At 35.8% G+C, this 21,391-nt stretch overlaps 1 protein-coding gene and 1 long non-coding RNA gene across 2 annotated transcripts in view; one reads left to right on the top strand and one right to left on the bottom strand.

Moving 5' to 3' along the window:
- Positions 1 to 5,296: 5,296 nt before the first annotated feature.
- On the top strand, positions 5,297 to 20,234 carry LOC107974843 (uncharacterized). The gene is made up of 5 exons (XR_001717895.3): positions 5,297 to 5,372; positions 10,329 to 10,451; positions 13,351 to 13,409; positions 19,121 to 19,188; positions 20,086 to 20,234. It is a non-coding gene; the product is annotated as an uncharacterized LOC107974843 (long non-coding RNA).
- Positions 11,942 to 21,391, bottom strand: part of MEGF10 (multiple EGF like domains 10) — a 187,821-nt gene continuing 178,371 nt past the window's right edge. Inside the window, exon 25 of the mRNA XM_016953721.4 lies at positions 11,942 to 12,464. Within this exon, the coding sequence (XP_016809210.2) occupies positions 12,457 to 12,464 (8 nt within the window). The 3' untranslated portion in view covers positions 11,942 to 12,456. The remainder of the gene's footprint in view (positions 12,465 to 21,391) is intronic.

Genomic DNA, 21,391 nt, shown 5'->3' with positions numbered 1-21,391 from the left:
ATAACAACCACCTTCTTTTGGTTAGTGTTTGCTTTTCCATCTTTGATATTTCTATTTTTCTGCACCATTATGCTTTAAGTATGTGGTTTTTTTGTTTTGTTTTGTTTTTAGCTGGAGTCTTGCTCTGTCACCCAGGCTGGAGTGCAGTGGCACTATCTCAGTTCACTGCAACCTCTGCCTCCTGGCATTTAGTAAAGGTTAAATCCTTACTCTATACAGGCAATTTTTCCCCTAACATATGTATTTATATTTCCCTTTCAATTAAATTTTAGGTACACAATTTTTGTATTTTTAGGAGAGACAGGATTGCACCTTGTTGGCCAGGCTGGTCTCAAACTACTGGCCTCAGGTGATCTGCCAGCCTCAGCCTCCCAAAGTGCTGGGATTACAGTCATGAGCCGTTGTACCTGGCCCTTTTGAGTACGTCTTTTAAATAGCACAGAGCTGGGTTTTGTTATTTTACACAATATAAAACTCTTTGTCTTTTATCTGGAAAGTTTAATTCATTTTATTATTATTATTATTTTTATTTTAGATTTATTTCTATCATCTTATTTTGTGCTTTTTATCTCTACCAGTTTTCTATGCTGCTTTTTCCTTCTTTCTCATTCTCAATTGGATTAACCTAATTTTTTATATTTTCTTTTTGCACCATCACTAATTCCACTTTGCATTGATTTTATTTCTATATTTTATAGGTATACTTCACTGAATAAGTTAATTTTCATAAAGTCATGCAAGAAGCTTAAAAATCAGAACTTTCATGTGTAGGCTTATGAGGAAAAGGAGCAAGCCTAGCCTGTCTATTCTTAAATCCCACTCCCCAGAGGCAATCAGTTTAAACACTTTAGTTCTTTCTTCTAATAATTATCTTTATTGTCTCTAAATAATATTTTTTCTGCTGCTTTTTGAATTTTTTATTTTGGATACTGTCTGTTGACTTGCTCCTACGGCTATTGCCCTGGGACTTTCTTTACTATTTTCCTGATATTTCTATATTGGATCCTGTACTTCCTAGACCCCATGGCTTCTTGTTTCCTAGTCCACCAGCTTATTTTGGGAAAATACATCCTTCTGCAGATTACTAAAATTGGATGCCTGGAGGAGAATTCTTCTCAGAACTTACATATCTGAAAATATATTTATCCTACTCTCACACTTGATTATTAGTGAGGTATGAAGATATGAAATTTTAAATTAACAATCATTATCCCTTAGAATCTTAAAAGCATTTTTCCATTGCTTTATCCCTTCCCACATTCTGTTGACAAGTGCAATGTCATTCTCTATATGACTTCATTATTTCTCTCAGAAACTTTCAAGTTTATCTCTTAATTGCTCGTGTTCTGATATTTCACAGTGATGCGCTTTGGTAAGAGGTTTCTTTTCCTTCATTGATTATCCTTTACACTCAGTGGGGCTCTCCAGTCTACAGTCTCATATCCTTAGGCCCTCAAATGTTTTGTACTGTGTTTTTGATACTTTCGTTTTCTGAGTTTTCTCTTTTTTTCTTTTCTTCATAAATTACCCAGTCTCGTGTATTCCTTCATAGCACCACAAACAAACACAAAACAAATTAGCAGAAGAAAGAGAAAATAATGTAACTCCCTCATCTGTTAGGTCAGGGGTCCCCCCCATTCCCTAGATCGTGGATCCGTACTGGCCTGTGGCCTATTAGGAAGCAGGCTGCACAGCAGGAGATAAGCAGTGGGTGGGCAAGCATTACCATCTGGGCTCCAGCTCCTGTCAGATCAGCAGGCATTAGATTCTCACAGGAGTTGGAACCCTATTGTGAACTGCACACGGAAGGGGTCTAGGTTGTGCCCTCCTTAAGAGAATCTAATGCCTGATGATCTGAGGTGGAACAGTTTCATCCCAAAACCATCCCCCATCCCCATCCATGGAAAAATCATCTTCCCTGAAACCAGTTCCTGGTGCCAAAAGGGTTGGGGACCGCTGTGTTGACTTATTAGATATCATTGGCCAAGAAAGTTTTATCTTCTCCCCTTCAGCATTTTGGCCATGCTATCTGCGAAAGTACTCAACGAAATCAGTCAGTTGTATAAAATTAATATTTTTGAGAATTCATACCTTAGTGGTTAGGAACACAGGATCTGGAGTCAGACTGCCTGAGTTTAAAGGTTTAAAGGCTGGCTCCTCCACCACCTAGTTTATGACCTTGGACAAGTTCTTTAGCCTCTGTTTTGTCACTTGTAAAATGAGGATAATAATGGTTCTTACCATTAATTCTCCATGTTGTGAATATGAAATTAGTCAATAATGTAGAGCTTAGAACATTGACTGGCATGTATGCTGGTAGTTACCCAGCTATGCATAAACTACTGGCAGGGCACTCGGTGAGGTATTGGGAATACTAAGCTGAACAGGGTTCTTATTGCAGGAAGATAGGAAATTGATCTTGAGCTAAACATTTGTCAAAAAGGATAGATTAATGATTGAGTGGGAACAGAAACCAAATAAACTTGGCAAAAACCTTGATATAAACCACTACCTTTGATTTATTTAAGGAAAAGTAGATTTAGCTCTTACTACCTGTATTAATGGGAAGAGCAGTGGTGCCGATAATCACAAACAGAAGATGATCTGAAATTCATTTCCATTTGGCTTTGAAAAGTCTGACATTATTATTCAGGGGCCATTTGTCTTAGTATGTCTTACTGAAGTCAATATTAAAATGATTTTTCATTTTATGAAGACAACAGTCCATGGTAGAAGGAAATAGCACACATCTTGGCAAGGAAAAGCCAATTTGGATCATTAATTGGTTGCAGAGAATTCACAAGTTATATAAATACAGACAGAGAAAAACAAGCATTAGTAAAATCTCTCGAGTGAAACGGTAATTCAATATGAGTGTAAAATCATTTCAATTGAAAAAGAGGGGTTAAAATCTAAGAATTTATTATATCATTGAATTAAACTAAATTCTTAATGTGAATGAATTTAAAGTTTATCTTTGTTTCACACAGGTTAGATTACAATCTTTGCACTGTCATAATATATGCTTTAAGGAGGTAGTTGAAATTAAGATAAAATATTGCAACAATTTGTTTTTTCTTTAACATCATCTAAACTCTATCTGCTGTGGAATACAGAAAGAGGCACAGTTTCATATTGAGATAGCTTTCTAAAATTATGATAGGATGAAAGATCGATGACAGAACTAAAGTATAGAATTTAAAAATTATAAGTTATGATATGTCATTTTTGTAACGTTCATTTAGGTGAAAAATCTTTTTGGAAATATAGAATGTAATGTTGATATAATTGTGATTTCCACTCAGAAGATTTGTGAATCTCTATTTATGCCAGCTATTTTATTTCTTTTTTCTTAAGCTTTTGTTGAAAACAAAACTTTTGTTGAAAATAGTGAAACATGATATGAATTTCCTGCCGTAGATATTTTCCACTTTTACCAAATAGAAATTTGAAGGGCCCAATGGAGAACCTGTCTAATAGATTTTCCTAATGGTTTTTTTCTATTCATTTTGACTATATTAATTCACAGAATTATCTTTACTAACAACAAACTCTAATAGTAAATCCATTTTAAAATATTTGTTGGTGGTACTAAATGGTAGACTGCAAGGAAAAAAGAGTAATGAGACATGTAGTAATGCAAAATTCAATCAAGCATCTGTTTGTGATAGTGCAGGAATGCAATGATATGGGAGTTGAAATGCATTTTATCATGAAAGGCATCAAAATTCAACATGGGATTTCTGAAACTTTTGAGGGAAATCCTGTCAAATGGGGGCCTGCTAACACAATACTTTCACCCTTAGAATAAGCTATTATGTTTCATACATTTAAACATTCCACTATTTTTTTTTCTGCCAGAAGCGTAGAATTCTGAACTCCAGCAGACAATGCACAGAAACCCAAAGATCAATGTGTTTCTAAAGGATTATATTGCTGTCAATGCTTCCCAGCCTGTTTATTTATTGTGAGAAACTTAACTCCTTCAAGCTTTTCAGTAATTCACCCCTTTTGTCCATGTCAAGATGAAGTGGTCTCTTGTTTCTAACAATGGACTATTTGCTGATCACATCATCAAAGCCACTGGAAGTGCACAAAGCAAGGAGGCATGTCACACTGTGCAAATGGCCTTCAGCTTGACTGCCATGGCACCGCCACCATTGTGTCACATACGTGGCAAAGCCAGTGCCACAGAGGACACAGAGTCATCAGGACAGACCATCACCCAGGATGGGAGAATTCGCTTAAAATACAGAGTCCATGACCATACTCATGGGGACATATTTTGCATTCATTATTGATAGCAGCAAACCATGAACAGAATTTTCAACCCTGCCTGAAAGATGACTCGAAATAAAAGGAGAGAATGGGAGAATATAATCAGAGAAGACTGTATTAAAGGACGATTCTTCCCCACAGGGAGAAGGCATATTTGATTTAGTAACAATTCCTCTTGGATTTTGCTTGCATTTGCTTCCTTTGTTCACGAGAATCTGGCAGTTTTAGGTACCATTGAATCCCGTGTTTCAAGTTGGTAAATGAGGCCTGTTTTCTTAGAAAGTTGTATGCTAACAGTAAAAAAAAAGGGGGAGGGGCATTGTACAATACTTTCCCTCACTTTTATAAGAAAATCACTATCACAATTAGGCATTTCCTCTACACTCAATCTGTACAAAATCGATTTTATTTCTCACATTGTATTGTCATTTTCATGTAAATGTTCGTATCCTCCATTATCCTGTAAGTGCCTCATGGGCACATACAATGTCCCTGTCATTCCTTGTTTACTTAAAAAAAAGTTTGCAAATCTAATATTTGGACATGGTTAACAAAAATTAGTACAAAAGTATATACAATAAAAAAAAACTTTCCTTCTCACTACAGAATGACTGTCCTTTAGCCAGAAGCAATTACCATTGGTTTTCGTGTGCATGTTCTTCAAGAAATGTTCTGTGCATATAAAATGTTTATAACATGGTGGTATGTTACATGATCTTTCCTGAACACTGTTTATTTCCCTTTAACAGTATTTTTTTGCCTAACTTTTCACATGAGCCTATGATCTATGGATATGACATATTTTATTAACAAATTTCTTATGAATGAACATTTGGATGGTTTCCAGTTGCTTTTGTTACAAACAAGACCTCAATAAACATACTAATTACATTTTTATGTACATATATGAGTATAACTGGATGCTAAATTTCTAAAATAGAATTTCTAAGTTAAAAAAGGCTATCACTTAAATTTTGTAAGATATTTCTGAACCTCACTAAATTTTACTTCCATCAACAGTGTATGATAGTCTCTTTTCCCCATGACTTTGACAATGATGTGTATCACCAAACGTGATGACCTTTTCCAATCATGTAAGTGAAACATGACGTCTTATCTAAATCTGTGTTTTTTAAAGTAATGAATGAATTTGAGCATTTAAAAACATGTATATATACTAGTTATATTTTATAAGGTATTTTGTACTGTAATTGTGGTTAGTTTTAGAAAATATTGGAAGAGTAGAATGCAAGGCGTATTCTCTGTCTTCAGAGTATAAAGTTCAATTCATCTTATTAAGTTACTTTAAGTCCTTTCTAGTCTCTTTTTTTCTGATCTATTTGTCTACTTTGTCATGAACTGACTTTAGGAGTTAAAGCCTCTTACTATTATAATGTTTATCATTTTTCTTGTATTTCTTATTATTTTGATTTATAAATTCTGATGTTATATTTGTTTTGATAAATAGTTTATTGAACCACTTATTGATATAAGTTGTCTTTCTGGTCTTATTTAATGTTGCCTACCTGAGTTTAGCAGTCTGATATTAACATTAAATTTCCTGATTTTTGTAATATTTTCCTGTAATACTTTCCTGTAATATTTTACTTACACCTTCACTTGTAACATTTCAAACACTTTATTGTTTATATGTATTTTGTATATCCAACTAGTTGTTTTATTTTTTATCTGTATGTTGTTTATATTACCTGTATATCATTTATACTGACATGTTAATGTTTATACTATTTACATTTGTATGTGGCATATGTATTTGATCTTTTTTTGCCATTTTGTTTTATGCCTTCTGTTTTCAATACTTTTTTAGATTTTAATATTTTGCTCTATTGATGTGTTTTGTTTACTTTTGTGTGTCCATGCTTTTCCTACCAATTTGGAAGTTTTTTTTTTTTTTTCCTCAGTGGATTTATAACTTGATGTAATTTACTTAAATTTTTATTCCTTTATCAACTTTAGACAGCATCTATAAAAATGTAAATTTTTACTGTAAAAATGAAGAATTAATATACTATCTCACATTTCCCACTGAGATGAGGAATTCACCAAACTGTACCATTGGATTTTTGGTGGCTATAATGTATACATTACAGTATGTATGAACTTAGGCAACTAATTTGAATGTGTATGACAGCTTCCATACACATTCAAATTAGTTGTACTTTTCCAAACAAGGGATTATTAATAAGACTTCTTAGGAAGTTCAACCTATCTTTGGAGAACTCCGAGTTTTAGAGAACTCACTGCCTGAGATGATTAGAAGAAAACAATACATTTTCTTGTGGCTTCCTCCCTTGACCATGTCCAATTTGCTCTGCTCTCAGCAACACTTCTCCACGGATAGAGGATCTGGGTTATGGCTGTTGTCTAAGTTCATGAAAAGTAATGAAGCACAAGGGATCAAATATAGCTTACCAAGCCACATTTAAACTAAAGTCTATTTATTTGTCTACTCTTGGTGGCTAACACAAAGTTAATTCTTAGTTAACATTTGTTAAATTAAGAACAAAAGAGTCATCTCTAGAGATTCTGGAGTATATCCATACTGTAATGTATACTTTGCCAATAAGTAATTCCTATACTTGCTTTTTTATTTTTACAGTAAATGTCAGTTACCTTGTACCTATGCTTCACAATGTTGTTTCTGAAATTATGTATCATTCTTATATCTTTAAGATCAGAGTTAAAATTTGTGACAAATGAAATAATGTGGATTTGATAAAGGAGAGAGCTTCTCTTTGTTTAAGAAAGGAAGGAATAGGCTGGGCGCGGTGGCTCACGCCTGTAATCCCAGCCACTTTGGGAGGCTGAGGTGGGCAGATCATGAGATCAGGAGATCAAGACCATCCTGGCTAACACGGTGAAACCCCATCTCTACTAAAAATACAAAAAAAATTAGCTGGGCGTGGTGGCAGGCGCCTGTAGTCCCAGCTACTTGGGAGGCTGAGGCAGGAGAATGGCATGAACCCAGGAGGCGGAGCTTGCAATGAGCCGAGATCGCACCACTGCACTCCAGCCTGGGCGACAGAGTGAGACTCCGTCAAAAAAAAAAAAAACAAAAAAGAAGGAATAAATATAAGGAAATACATTTTTAAAAATAAATTGCCTTTCACATTTGACCTTAGTCATCAACTAATATCATGGTTTATAACATCACATTAATTCATGTTAAAAAGATTCACTTCTAAAATTGCAGTAACATAGTTGCTATGGTTTGAATGTGTCCCCCAAAAAGCATGTGTTGGAAACTTAATCCCCAATGCAACAGTATTGGGAGGTGTTTAGGTTATGAGGGCTCCACCTTCATGAATGAATTAATGCTGATTATAAGAAGGCTGGAGGTAGGGGGAACCAGGGGACAGAGAGAGATTTGTTAAAGGATACAATATTATAGTGAGGTAGGAATAATCAGCTCTAGTGTTCCATAGCACTATAGGATGACTATAGTTAACAGTAGTATATTTTTGCAAATAGCTAGAATAGAGGATATTGAAAGTTCCCAATCCAAAGAAGTGATACATTTTTGAGATAATGGATATGTTTTATTCCTTGATTAGATCAATACACATTGTACGTATCAAAACATCACTGTGTACCTTATAAATATATACAATTAGTATGTGTTGATTAAACATTTTTAAAAATATTTTTGGGGCAGAGGTGGGGAGGTAGCTTATTAAAAATGCAGGTACTGGCCCCATCCCTAGTGAGTCTGAGAGATTTCATGGCTGGAGGACAGAGGAGACGGGCTGGAAAGGTAGAACTGAGAGCAGAGGTGATTCTGGTTGTGAAAACAGATTCACAGACTAGTGCCTAGGCCAGAAAGGCATTGAAGAAGAAGGCAGGAAACAGACAGGAGGCAGGTTCTGCACTCATGTTAAGGAAGGAGGAATGTTAAGGAGGGTAGATTTTTGTTTCTGGAGGAGTTTGCAGAACTAGGCAGCCCTAAATTATGTGAATATTTTTTCTACCCATACCTTTGAGGTAATATTTAATAAAGTTAAATATTTCAATCTAGAGGGTAGACCTAAGGTGACTTTGATCATGACACTCAAGAAATGAGATGGTTATCACTTCAGATTTATGGAGAAGTGATAGTTGTTACCCTCAAGCTCTAATGCTTCTTCTGCAGCCAGTTTTGATACTATGTGAGCCCCAGGTGTCAGAGCATCCTTCACCATATACTACAGCTTGGCCTCACTTTTTACAATGAGAAGATGGGTATGTTAATTCATTCTACTATAGTAACCATATATATATATGGATATACACATGATAAATAAGATGAATGCACTGTTATATATAAATACATATTTATGTTTCTCATAACATCATCTTGTATATCTTAAATATACACAATAAAATTTATTTTTAAATAATGTTAATATAAACTAAAACTTCTAAGGCCCCCAACCATCTGAATGGACTCCTTCCTTGGTCAGGCACTGCAAAATGTAACCTGAAAGACTGGTTCAGGCAGTGATAAAAAGCGGGGGTCAGATATGCCTCATTATACCCCTCTAGCATTAACATCAAACAGACTTAAGTCTGATAAGAAACATATACAATTTATTCTCTCTGAAGCCTGTTACCTGGAGGTAGCATGATAAAAGTTTTATCTTAAGGATAAAACTCTGGTCGCCACAACCTCTTTCAACCAATTGCAAACAGAAAAATTTTAAATCTACGTATAACCTGGAAGTCCTCCCCACCTTCAAGTTGTCCCACCTTTGGAACTGAACCACTGTATATCTTGTGTATTTTATTGATGTCTCATCCCTAAGATGTATAAAATCAAGCTGTGCCCTGACCACCTTGGGCACATGTTCTCAGAGTCTCCTGAGGGCTGTATCATGGGCCAGGTTCACTCATATTTGGTTCAGAATAAATCTCTTAAAACATATTACAGAGTTTGACTCTTTTCATTGACATTAAATAAATTAATTAAATTGAAGGCTTAAGGCTGTGGCTGCAAATTTGATCTCTTGCTCTCTCTTGCCCTCTCTTTCCCTCTCTTTGCCCTTCTGCCAAGTTATGATGCAGCAAGATGGTCCTCACCAGATGCCAGGGCCTGATTTTGGGCTCCCCAGCATCCAGAAGTGTGAGAAATCAAGTTCTATTATTTATAAGTTACCCAGTCTCATGTGTTCTGTTATAGCAGCACAAAATGGACTAAGGCAACATATAACTCATTTAATATATTTTTAACTGTTTTGTTGTTTGTTTTACAACTTAAACACAAAATGTTTACACTTCACACGTCGATCTTCCACCCTCACCCTCCTATGCACATACACACGCACACACACACACACACACACACACATTTGTCTCTAATTATTCCTTTTCTTAATACACTGATTTAACCACAGGAATCTTGACAAAAGTACGCTAGCAAAAGGGTCTGTGAGTCTGAAGGGCTTTATTGTTCTTTTCCCAGTAGTTATTTTTAACATTATATTTAACTAATAATCAAATAGAGGAGTCGAAGATAAGGAAAGTAGTCTCCTAAATCCTATTTTCCAATGTTGGTCTTTCTGCCTGATGAAAGGGCCATATGTAAGTGCCCACTGTAATATGCAACCACTCTAATTTTCCTGCCCTAAACGTTGAACCAAATGCTTTTTAATTATTATTCTTTTTGCTAATTAACACTGTCCCCCATCACACCCCCATTAATTTCTTATGCTCATAGGCACCAGCAAAAGGCTTTGTAGGAGATTTTGCCTTAGGTATATTTGTCCCTCTAATAAGAGAACCTCTTTTTATTCTGGGGACAGAGGATGGTGGGGAGAGAGAGAAAAAAAGAAACATAAGAAAGAGAAAGAAACACATGAAAGAGAATTTAAAAAACTTTTTATTAAATGCATGTTGATGTCTATCACCAGACATTTAATTCTTCTCTACTCCATCTTGTATCAACCTCTGAAAATTTCAAATAAGAAAACTAGACCTTGGTTCATCGTATGGAATGGGAATCTACTAACAACTTGCTCTTTTCTTCTTTTCTTTTCTTTCTTTTCTTTTTTAAGGTGGTGTTTCACTCTTGTTACCCAGGCTGGAGTGCAATGGCACGATCTCGGCTCACTGCCATCTCTGCCTCCCGGGTTCCAGCGATTCTTCTGCCTCAGCCTCCTGAGTAGCTGGGATTACAGGTGCTCACCACTGTTCCCGGCTAATTTTTATATTTTTAGGAGAGACAGGATTTCATCATGTTGACCAGGATGGTCTCAAACTCCTGACCTCAGGTGATCCCCCATCCTTGGCCTCCCAAAGTGCTGGGATTACAGGCGTGAGCCATCTCACTCGTCCTGCTTTTTTCTTTTAAGGTGAAAACATTTATAGATAGGTTGGCACTAAATCTTTCAGATGGTAATTTGGCTACAAGCATCAGATACTTTAGACTTTTGTGTGTCCCTTGAGTCATAAATGGCACTTTTAAACATTTTCCTAAGGAGATAATTAAAGCTAAACAAATGTGTTATAGTACTGTCTTATTAATACTGAAAAATTAGAAGCAACATAAATATCCAGAGAGACATCACTAAATAAATTATATGGTAAATATATAGAAGAGACTAATAAAAGCTATTACAAATATAGAAGAATGTTTAATAACATTTAATGATAAAGAAAACTGTTCAATGAGAAAAGATTTCAAGACAGAACACACAGTGTGATCTTTGTGTTGTTTGTTTAAGGAGAACAAAATGTTATTTGTTCCTGTCTCTGGAAGGCAATTTTATTTTCCTTTATCTGGATTAAAATAATTCACAATGGGTATGTGCTGAATTGGTAAATAAAAATAATTATAAATAGTCATTGAAAAAAATAACAAATAAGATGAATGCATTAGGGTTTATAACATATTCTAAGCACAGGTAAATAATTTTCTCTTATGTTTTAACCAGTTTATCACCCCCAACAAATGTTTACCAGTCTTACAATTGATTTGACAGTACAGACTATCCTGTACTTCTGATGGTTTGACTTAAGATTTTTCAGCTTTTACGATGGTGCAAAAGCAATACACGTTCAGTAGTAACTGAACTTTGAGTACTAATACAACCATTCTGTTTTTCACTTTCAGTACAATATTCAATGAATTACATGAGATATTTAATGTTTTATTATAAAATCAACTTTGTGTTAGATGATTTTGCCCAACTCTAGGCTAATGTAAGTGTTCTGAGCACATATAACATAGGCAAGGCTATGCTATGATGTTTGGTAGGTTAGATGTATTAAATGCATTTTTAACTTCTTATGATATTTTCAGCTTCCAATGGGTTTATCAGGATGTAACTCCCTCATAAGTTGGGGAGCATCTGTATGTGCTCTAAATCATGAGTCCTATGAAGCATCATCAATCATAATGCTATGGGGATACAGAATCACTTTTATATAAGCTTTTGGAAGCTGTTACCTCTCTCTCAATGACCTAAGGTTCCATGTCCTTTCTTGACCCTGTAATTGCCTTCTTGAGAGTTTAATTAAAATTTTTGTCAAGTCCATAAAACGAATATCCCTGAGACCCTTTTAGAGAACCTCCATTGAAGCCTACTGGGTTATTTCCCTGATGATCAGAATAGTTTAGTAGGTTTAAAGATAAATGTTAGCTTTTACATTCCCAATGACATACAATAAGACCAAAATTTGCACATCCAAATTTTGACCTTTGCTACTAAAAAAGTAAGTATTTGAACCTTTTGGGTTGATTGCCATTTATTCAAAGTTTGTAAAGATCACAATGCCAGACATCTAAGAAATGATTCAAATTCAAGCATTTCTATACAATGCATTCCACTTTAGGCACACATGCTTATAGCCAAGCCAAAATCAAACTGTGCTCTTGGTATGAGGGCTAAGGCTCAAGTCAAACTGCTGTTTGCCTCTCTGGGTATTCTCTAACCTGGACATCCCACAGATGGATCTCTGCTGGGTCAGAGAGCACTCACCAAATGTTCATGGGATTCCTTTGCAAATTGTTATTAATCTGTACTGTTTCTCCTCTGATTGGACATAAATCTATGGCAGGAGCTTAGGTTTTTCATTCCAGCCTTGAAGGATGTCTAGTTCTTCCTGAGTTTGTATTGAGGTAGAATTCCACTTTTTGCATAACACTTTTGGTTTCTGAGTGAAGCTTTGACGTAGGAGAATTCAAAGCCCTGCAATGGAAAGTGCCAAGTTATCATGAGACTGGACTTTCTGCATTTCGTATTGCTGTTTCACAAAAATTTCATGATACTAAGGAAAAACAAATAGCAAATCCTTGGGGCATTATATCTGTGTGGACATGATAATGAATTACATTCTAATGTAAGCTTTTAGCTGTGGACTAACTAAAAAAAAGCCTAGCCCCATCTGATTGATGCGCTGAAGGATTGTGAACGAATCTTTTGCTTTCAAAAGTGATAAATGACCATACTCTGTTTTAATTTAAGCCATGGAAATACATTTTTTAAAAATGCAGTATAGATTACATGTGATTCTGAATCTGTGCAGCACATTCTTTGATAGCAGAAGCAAAGATGATACCATGTATTGAAAAGTAATAAGACCATTGAACAAGGTATCTGAAAATAATTGCAAAGAAATAAAAGGTTAACAGAGGTATCCAACCCTTGTTTCTCTTGGGTTTGTCTTACTAATTTAAGCAACTGTTTTGATGCCTTGATCAGAGATCAATGAAATCACATTGCTTAAAATAGAAGTGATTTATTGCCCAGCAGTGTCTTGACATAAAAGGATTCAGCCATTATTTCATATATGTTGGATGAGAAAAACAAGAAAAAAAAGTATAGAATCATGCAGTTTGTATGCATTTTAGACTCTTTCAAGAAAATAAAGCAGCAGTCTGACTTAAGCAGTATAAGAACATTTACTTACATTTATTTTAATGACAATTTTAATAAATATTGTGAACCTTATTCTTAGGCTGCATATTTTGCATTTTAATATTTTAGAACTTTTATTGTAGTCTGAGACCAGCAGGTACTGAGAAGAGATGGAGAACATTAACATTTTTCTCTTGGCTTTGCCATCATACCCTAGGAAAAATGGCTGCTGTATGAAAGGAAGATAATTCACTTTAGACTGGAAGCTCCCACAGGGTAAGGATAATTTTTTTACATACAATATGTCATATGGCACCATATATATAATATATTTATATATTTATATATTATAAATATATTTATATTTATACAAGTTACATAAAATAATAAAAATTAAACTTTTCAATATGCAAATTTCTTCTATTATTAAAAGAAAAGGAACAGTTGAAATGTTAATCATTACAAATTCCCAGTAATACAAAATGGGTCCTTTTAATTCTAGTGTTGAACTAAGGAGCAAGAACCTTTGGCATATTCAAGAAGAAGGAGTGAATCCAGCATTTATTCTGCAAGGCAATTTCATGTCCATAGTTTTAGGAAGTCATAAAAGTCATTAAACATAGAAGTTCTACTTTAGGCTCCCAGTTTCTGTTCTGGCACATAAGGAGCTTGTAAATCGCCATTCCATCCTTAAAAGGGTAAAAAGCTAAACAAACTGAAAAACAACAACTCTTCTCAGATCTGTCAGAGAAGTAAGTCCACAGGGCAAATCACTGCTCCCAAAACTGGAGAGACAGACAGGGGGATACAGAGAATCACGATTTACTGAAGCAGAAACCCAGGAATAGGAACCTCTACAGGAACGAGTGTCAAGGTGGGAAAGCCTAAACTGTAATTGACAAATCGCTGGCGGCTCAGTATGGACAAGTTTGAGAGCTGGAAACTCCAGTGGGGGGCTCAGTCATGGGGATCCTCAGTGCTTCTGAGAGTTTTACCTTCAGGAGCTGGACCTGGTCCTCACAGTGAATATTACGGAAAAAAAAATCCACTCTTGCTAGGAGGAGAAAAAATGGCCATTTTGAAATCTTCCAGAGCATTCTGTTCTGCTTTACAAGTCCTGCCTACAGGACAAACTATCTTATCAGAGCCTAACCTGCTGGGGTTTTATCACAGCTAAACTGTTGTTGGGAAAGGAAAATATCCAACTCCAGCCCCCTGTAGCCATCCTGTCTCACCTAAGAGGGATGGGTATACTAAACAGCACCTGTGAAGTTCACAGCTCAAGGGTACAGGCTTACCAAAAGATGGAGACTAATAAATACCAGGACTATAGAATGCTTCCCCTCCCCCTACACCTTACTACTACTTTACTAAAGGTTTATTTGTTACATTTTCTTCACCCAGTACATCATGCCCACCTTTCAGTAAAAAATTACAAGGCATTTGAAAAGGAAAAATACAGTTTGAAGGACCAGAGCCAGAGTCAAATACGTAAGGAATGTTGGAATTATCAGACCAGGAAATTTTTAAAAACCTAATTAATATGCTAACGCTTTTAATGGAAAAAGTAGGCAACAATGCAAGAACAAATGGATAATGTAAGTATTTGCTGCTGTTAAGAATGCAAAATGGTGCAGCCACTTTGGAAGACAGTTTGACAGTTTCTTACAAAACTAAACATACTCTTACCATATGATCCAACAATCATCCTACTTGGTATTTACCCAAATGAGATGAAAACTCATATCCATACAAAAACCTACACATGGATGTTTATAGCGGCTTTATTTATCATTGCCAAAACTTGGAAGTAATCAAGATGTCCTTTGCAGGTAAATGGATAAGCAAACTGTGGTACATGTAGACAATACAATATTATTCAACACTAAAAGGCAATGAGCTATCAAGCCATGAAAAACTTGGAAAAAACATAAATACACATTAGTAAGTGAAAGAAGTTGATCTAAAATGGATATATACTGTATGATTGCAACTGTAAAACATTCTGGAAAGACAAAACTATGGAACTAGAGAAAGGGTCAGTCGTTATCAGATGTGTAGGAGGAGGAAAAATACAGAGAATTTTTAGATAGTAAAACTATTCTGTGTGATACTACAGTTGTGGACACATTTCATTTATACATTTGTCCAAACCTGTAGAATGCACAACACAAAGAGTGAACCTTAATATAAATTATGGACTTTGGGTAATGACGGGGTGTCAATGTAGGTTCATTGATTGTAGCACATGTACCATTGTGGCAGGAAATATGGATGGGGGAAAGTTGTGCATGTATAGGGAGAGAAGGTAAATGGGAACTCCCTGTACTTTCCACTCAATTTTGCTGTGATCCTAAAACCTTTCAAAAAATAAAGTTTATCATTATAGTTAAATATGATATTTCACTTATATAAGATCATCTCTGTATTAAAAATAATATTTATTGTTTTTATAGCAGCATTATCCCAAAAAGGTTGGAATCTTTCCAGAAATTATCTGATGGACTTTAAACGTTTCCATCCTTATTTCTTTAATGTGGTCAGCTACTAGAAATGCCAGATGACACCCATAAGATGGAAGGCAAAGTTGTTTAAACAGTGCTCCCCATAAAGTTCATCTTAGAGCTGCATAGGTTAAATTAGGATTTGGGACTACCAATCTTATTCTTTCCATGTTTACACCCATGACCCTATTCTGTAAGAATTTATTGCACGACATGTCAGCACAGCAATGTATTTATGACATTTTGCTATTTCTAGGAAATCACATTTATGTCTCTTCTTTCTTGATCCTTCAAGAATGATAATTTTGGTAAATTCTAGCTTCAACAGATTATCTCAGTTACTCTTAAGCTATTTTATGTTATTTTCCAGCAGGTAGCACATTCACTTGGAGTTTTAAAATATTGTACACTGTACATGCTGTGACAATTCTATGAGGAAAAATCAAGTCAATATCTTTCCTTTTCAAGTAAATAAACTAGACTCAATGAGATGAATTACCTTGATCAAGATCACACAAGGTATCAAAACTGGAAATCTGTCAACAGTCTTGTCATTTTCACATTGTCTCTTGTTTCTATATCGTTCTCAAAATGATTTACCAATTTAGAGTACATTCCTTTCAATCCTAGAAAGAATTTGAGGTAGCCACAATAAAAGCCGCTTCCACAGCACTGCAAAAATAGACAATAAAGATAGTAAGGTACAGAGAGAAGGTAAGATAAATAAATACAGAGACTTAAATAATGACTGTGACTAACCATTAAGTTGAGATGAGATTTCCTTAATTATAATGGCAAAATCTTCTGCGCATTATAAAGCAATGCTACTTGGAAGAGGTAGCATGGTTTGTGCATGGTGGGGTGAGAGGAAAAGGAGAGGAGTTCAAGAAAGGATGGAATGATCCTCTATATCCTAGTAGAGATAAGTCAAATCAACATCTTTAAGTTCTACTTAAGAATGTAGCAAGCTGCCTATTCTAATTAGAAAAGAAGTGGGGATGTACAAGCATCCTTCTCCACTTTTGCATGCTTCAAGTGGCAAGATGCTGAGAACAGCTGTGAGTAAAAATGTCAAGAAGAAATCCACCACAGCCAGAGGATTTGGATACTGGCTGATCATATTCAAAAGCGCTGGGTTCACCAGCCAGCTCTGTCACTGGGTAAGGGGACACTACATTCACTGCCTCTCTGAGCAGCTACTGATTGTCTCCGATTCCTCTGAGGCTTCCCTCGAATAATTTGCTTTCCATTCGCCTCTGAACTGATTTCTAACAATGTAGAGCTCTGACTACAGAAGTGGTGAGTCTGGTTTTTAAAAATGAATAATTCAGGATGTGAACAGCCAAGCAAATGTTTTCCTGGAAGGCATCACCTTGTGTAGTAACACCATTATTCTAAGAGATGCTGTCTTGGCTTAAATCAGTCTGCCTTTAAAACCAGTAACAGTCACAAAGGAAATTTGTATTGCATTATGTAATATAGTAATACCTCATGTACGTTGCTTTATTGAGCTTCTCAGATACTGCATGGTTGCTGTTGTTTTGTCCAATTGAAGGTCTGTGGCAATTCTGCATTGCGCAAGTCTATTGGTGCCCATTTTCCAACAGCATGTTCTCACTTTATAACTGTGTCACATTTTGGATATTCTTGCAATATTTCAAATTTTTTATTATAATTATATCTGTTATGGTGATCCGTGATCAGTGACCTTTGATATTACTACTGTAATTGTTTTGGGGCACCACAAACTATGTGGATAGATGATGAACTTAATCGATGAATGTTGTATGTGTTCGAACTGCTCTACCAACTGGCAGTTCCCTTGACTTTCTCCCTCTCCCTGAGCCTCACTATTCCCTGAGACACTACAATATTTAATTAGGCCAATTAATAATCCCACAATGCTTGTAAGTGTTCAAGTGAAAGGAGGAGTTGCATGTCTCTCGCTTTCAATTAAAAGCTAGAAATGATTAAGCTTACTGAGGAAGGTGTGTCGAAAGCCAAAATAGGCTGAAAGCTAGGCCTCTTGTGCCAAACAGTTAGTCAAGTTAGGAATGCAAAGCAAAGTCCTTGAAAGAAATTGAACGTGCTACTCAAGTGAACACATGAGTGATTTAAAAAGTGAAAGAGTCTTATTGCTAGGAGAGAGAAAGTTTGAGTGGTCTGGGTAGAAGATCAAACCAGCTACAACATTCCTTTAAGCCAAAGCCTAATCCAGAGCGAGTCCCTAACTCTCTTTAGTTCTGTGAAGGCTGAGAGAGGTGAGAAAGCTGCAGACCAAAAGTTGAAGCTGACAGAGATCCGTTCATGAGGCTTAGGGGAAAGAAACCATCTCCATAACACATAAGGGCAGGGTGAAGCAAGAAGTGCTGACGTAGAAGCTGCTGCAAGTTATCCAGAAGGTCTAGCTAAGATCACTGATAAAGATAAGTACACTAACAACAGATTTTCAGTGTCAGTGAAACAGACTCGTATTGAAAGAAGATGCATCTAGGACTTTTATAGCTAGAAAGGGAACATCAGTGTCTGGCTTCAAGTTTTCAAAGGACAGGCTGACTCTGGTTAGGGGCTAATGCAGCTGGTGACTTTAAGTTAAAGCCAATGCTCATCTACTATTCTGCAAATCCTACTACCTTTAAGAATTATGCTAAATTTAGTCTTCCTGTGCTCTGTAAATGTAACAGCAAAACCTGGATGACGGCATATCTGTTTACAGTATGGTTTACTGAATATTTTAATTCCACCATTAAGACCTGCTGCTCTTAAAATAATATTCCTTTCAAAATATTACTGCTCACTGACAATGTACCTAGTCACCCAAGAGTTCTGCAGAGATGTACAAGGATATTAATGTTGTTTTCATGGCTGCTGGTACGATATCCATTCTGTAGTCTATGGGTCAATGATCAAGTCCAACTTCAAGTCTTTTTATTTAAAAAATATGTATTATAGAGTTATAGCTGCCTGGAAAAGATTCATCATTCTAGATGCCATGAAGAACAATTGTGATTCATGGGAGGAGGTGAAAATACTAACATTAATAGTAGTTTGGATGAAATTGATTTCAGTCCTCATGGATGACTTTGAGAGGTTTAAGACTTCAGGGAAGGAAGTAGCTATAGATGTCATAGATATAGCAAGAGAACTAGAATTAGAACTGAAGATGTCACTGAATTGCTGCAATCTAATGTTATAGCACATAAGGAGTTACTTTTTATGGAGGAGCAAAGAAAGTGATTTCTTGAGATGAAATCTACTCATAAAGATGCTGTGACCATTGTTGAAATGACAATAAAGGGCTTAGAATATTATATAAATTTATTCTTAGAGAAGTGGCAGAGTTTGAGAAGATTGACCCCAATTTTTGAAAGAAGTTCTACTATGGGTAATATGCTATCAAGCAGCATCACATGCTACAGAGAAATCTTGCATGAAAGGAAGAGTCAATCAATGCAACAAATTTCATTGTTGTCTTATATTTAGAAAACATCTCAGCCACTTCAACCTTCAGCAACAACCACCCTGATAAGTCAGCTACCATCCACATTAAGGTAAGATCGTAAACTACCGAAAAGATGATTTGTCGAAGGCTCAGCAGTTTTTAGCAATAAAGTATTTTTAATTATGTTCATTTTTAGATATAATGCTATAATGCACATAATGCACACTTAATAGGCTATAGTATTGTGTAAACATAACTTTAATATGCACTGGAAAACCAAAACATTTGTGTGACTCACTTTATTATGATAGTATCTTTATTGCAGTGATCTGGGACCTGCAATATATCTGAGGTATATGCCTGTATGTAAAGTTGCATGACAGTGTTTTAATAGATTGTGCTTAGTCTTTAAGCTTTCACTTAATGGCAATGTGGCTTCTTAATATTTATGATATTTAATACTGATTTTTGTCTTAAAAGTGTCTAAAACATTTAGTGAGTCACATAATGTTTTTATATTGGCTCACGCCATCAAAAACTTTCAGTGGGAACCTATCTTACATGTACCATGTGCTGATCTCAAAGAAAAATGAGTTTTCTCACCAAAGGAAAAATGCTCTTTTAATGACAAAAAGGCATTTTTCTATTAATTAATATACATGGTTCCTCACTCTGGGTTTAAGGGTATTCATTGGCAATCATCTTATACTTTTCTCTAAGAGGGAAAAGAGCAATATTGTAAGCCTCTGTATCTTTTTTCTTGCACTGTTTTCTCCCTTTCTCCACTTTATAAATAATGCATCGTTCCTGAAGTCCAACATTTCAGAGCCTGTCAAGGGTCTCTCTCAATATCGCAGGCAAGTAAGAAAAATCTAGCCTTTCATTCTGGTGTTTTAAGATTACCTTTTTTGAATGGCTTAACTCTAGTTTGTTTTCTGCCAGAAGTAAGATCTACCTGCAGTACAAATAAAATATTCAGTACACTTTATTTTTACTTAATTTGCAGCTGAAACCAAGGATAAAGGCCAACCATTGCTATTTATCAATGCCCAGCTAATTAGTGAGTAAAAAGATGAAAGTGAATCTTTTAAAAACTAGTCTAATATGAAGAAAACAACAGTTAACTGAGCTCTTATAACATAGTCATCTATTTTTAATGGCCTCTGTTAATTAGGCATGCATCCTGGGAAAAGTCTCCAGTGGGCTCTAATAAAGTTAAGGAACACTGTCTGTGTATACTTATAAACAATTGATTAAATAGCTTTGTGCATCAGTGCATTTCTTTTTCTGAAAGGCAATTCATAAATAAATCCTCATGCAAAGAGTTTATATATTAAAGGGAATCTGGGACCTTTTAGTAAAGTCATCCTCCAACTCAGTGTTTCACAGGAAAGCCGCTAGAGAATAGAACTCCTCCAGGGCCAAATAATTCATTGGATGATCTATTAACAAAAGAGGGAATCCAATTTCCATCATCTATTCCTGGTAAAATGAGTATATCAGAAATATATACACTTGAGGAGACCCAGTTCATGGCATTTTCCTTACTTGAATGGATAAACGCTGTGGACATCAATTTTCCTAGACATAAAATGAACAAGTAGGAGAAAACCTGCTCTCAGCTCCTTTCCAGCTCCTCTACTGTATAAGTCAATATCAGTGGCTTGGGTAGAGACCTTGTAACCCCTGCTTGAACAATCAGAAATCAAGGTTGTGGTAAACTAGTAATGTGCTGAGGCAGCTCATACAGACTTATGAGAGCCAATTGTTAAATTTTCCAGAATTTCATGAGCCACTTGTTAAACACAGCCATTATTAAAATTATTATAGCTAGGTGTGGTGGCTCACACCTATAATCCTAGCACTTTGGGAGGCCGAGGCTAGTGAATCACTTGAGCCCAGGAGTTTGAGCCCAGCTTGGGCAACACAGTAAAACCCTGTCTGTACAAAAAATAGAAAAATTAGCCAGGGTAGTGGTGCACACCTGTAATCCCAGCTATGTGGGAGGATCACTGGAGCCCAGGATGTTCAGGTCACAGTGAGCTGTGATCACACCACTGCACTCCAGCCTAGTGACAGAGTGAGACCCTGTCTCAAAAAAAAAAAAAAAAAGAAAAAATTAAAGTATTTGTTACCTTTTACTATTAGCTATGTCCTTGAGGTTAGTTGCATCTATTGTATCTGTAGTGTGAAAATGCTGTATAATGGTGAGCTACTCAGCATCTCTTTCTTACTCTGCATTCAGGGATGACATGTTGGAAGCTTGAAATTACCCATGGTGGGAGGATTTACACTATAGGAACAGTTAGGTG

Source organism: Pan troglodytes, chromosome 4 (assembly GCF_028858775.2).
Source record: "Pan troglodytes isolate AG18354 chromosome 4, NHGRI_mPanTro3-v2.0_pri, whole genome shotgun sequence".
Lineage (NCBI taxonomy): Eukaryota > Metazoa > Chordata > Mammalia > Primates > Hominidae > Pan > Pan troglodytes.
The sequence above is the reverse complement of the archived record's forward strand: the minus strand, read 5'-3'. Positions and strand labels throughout refer to the sequence as shown.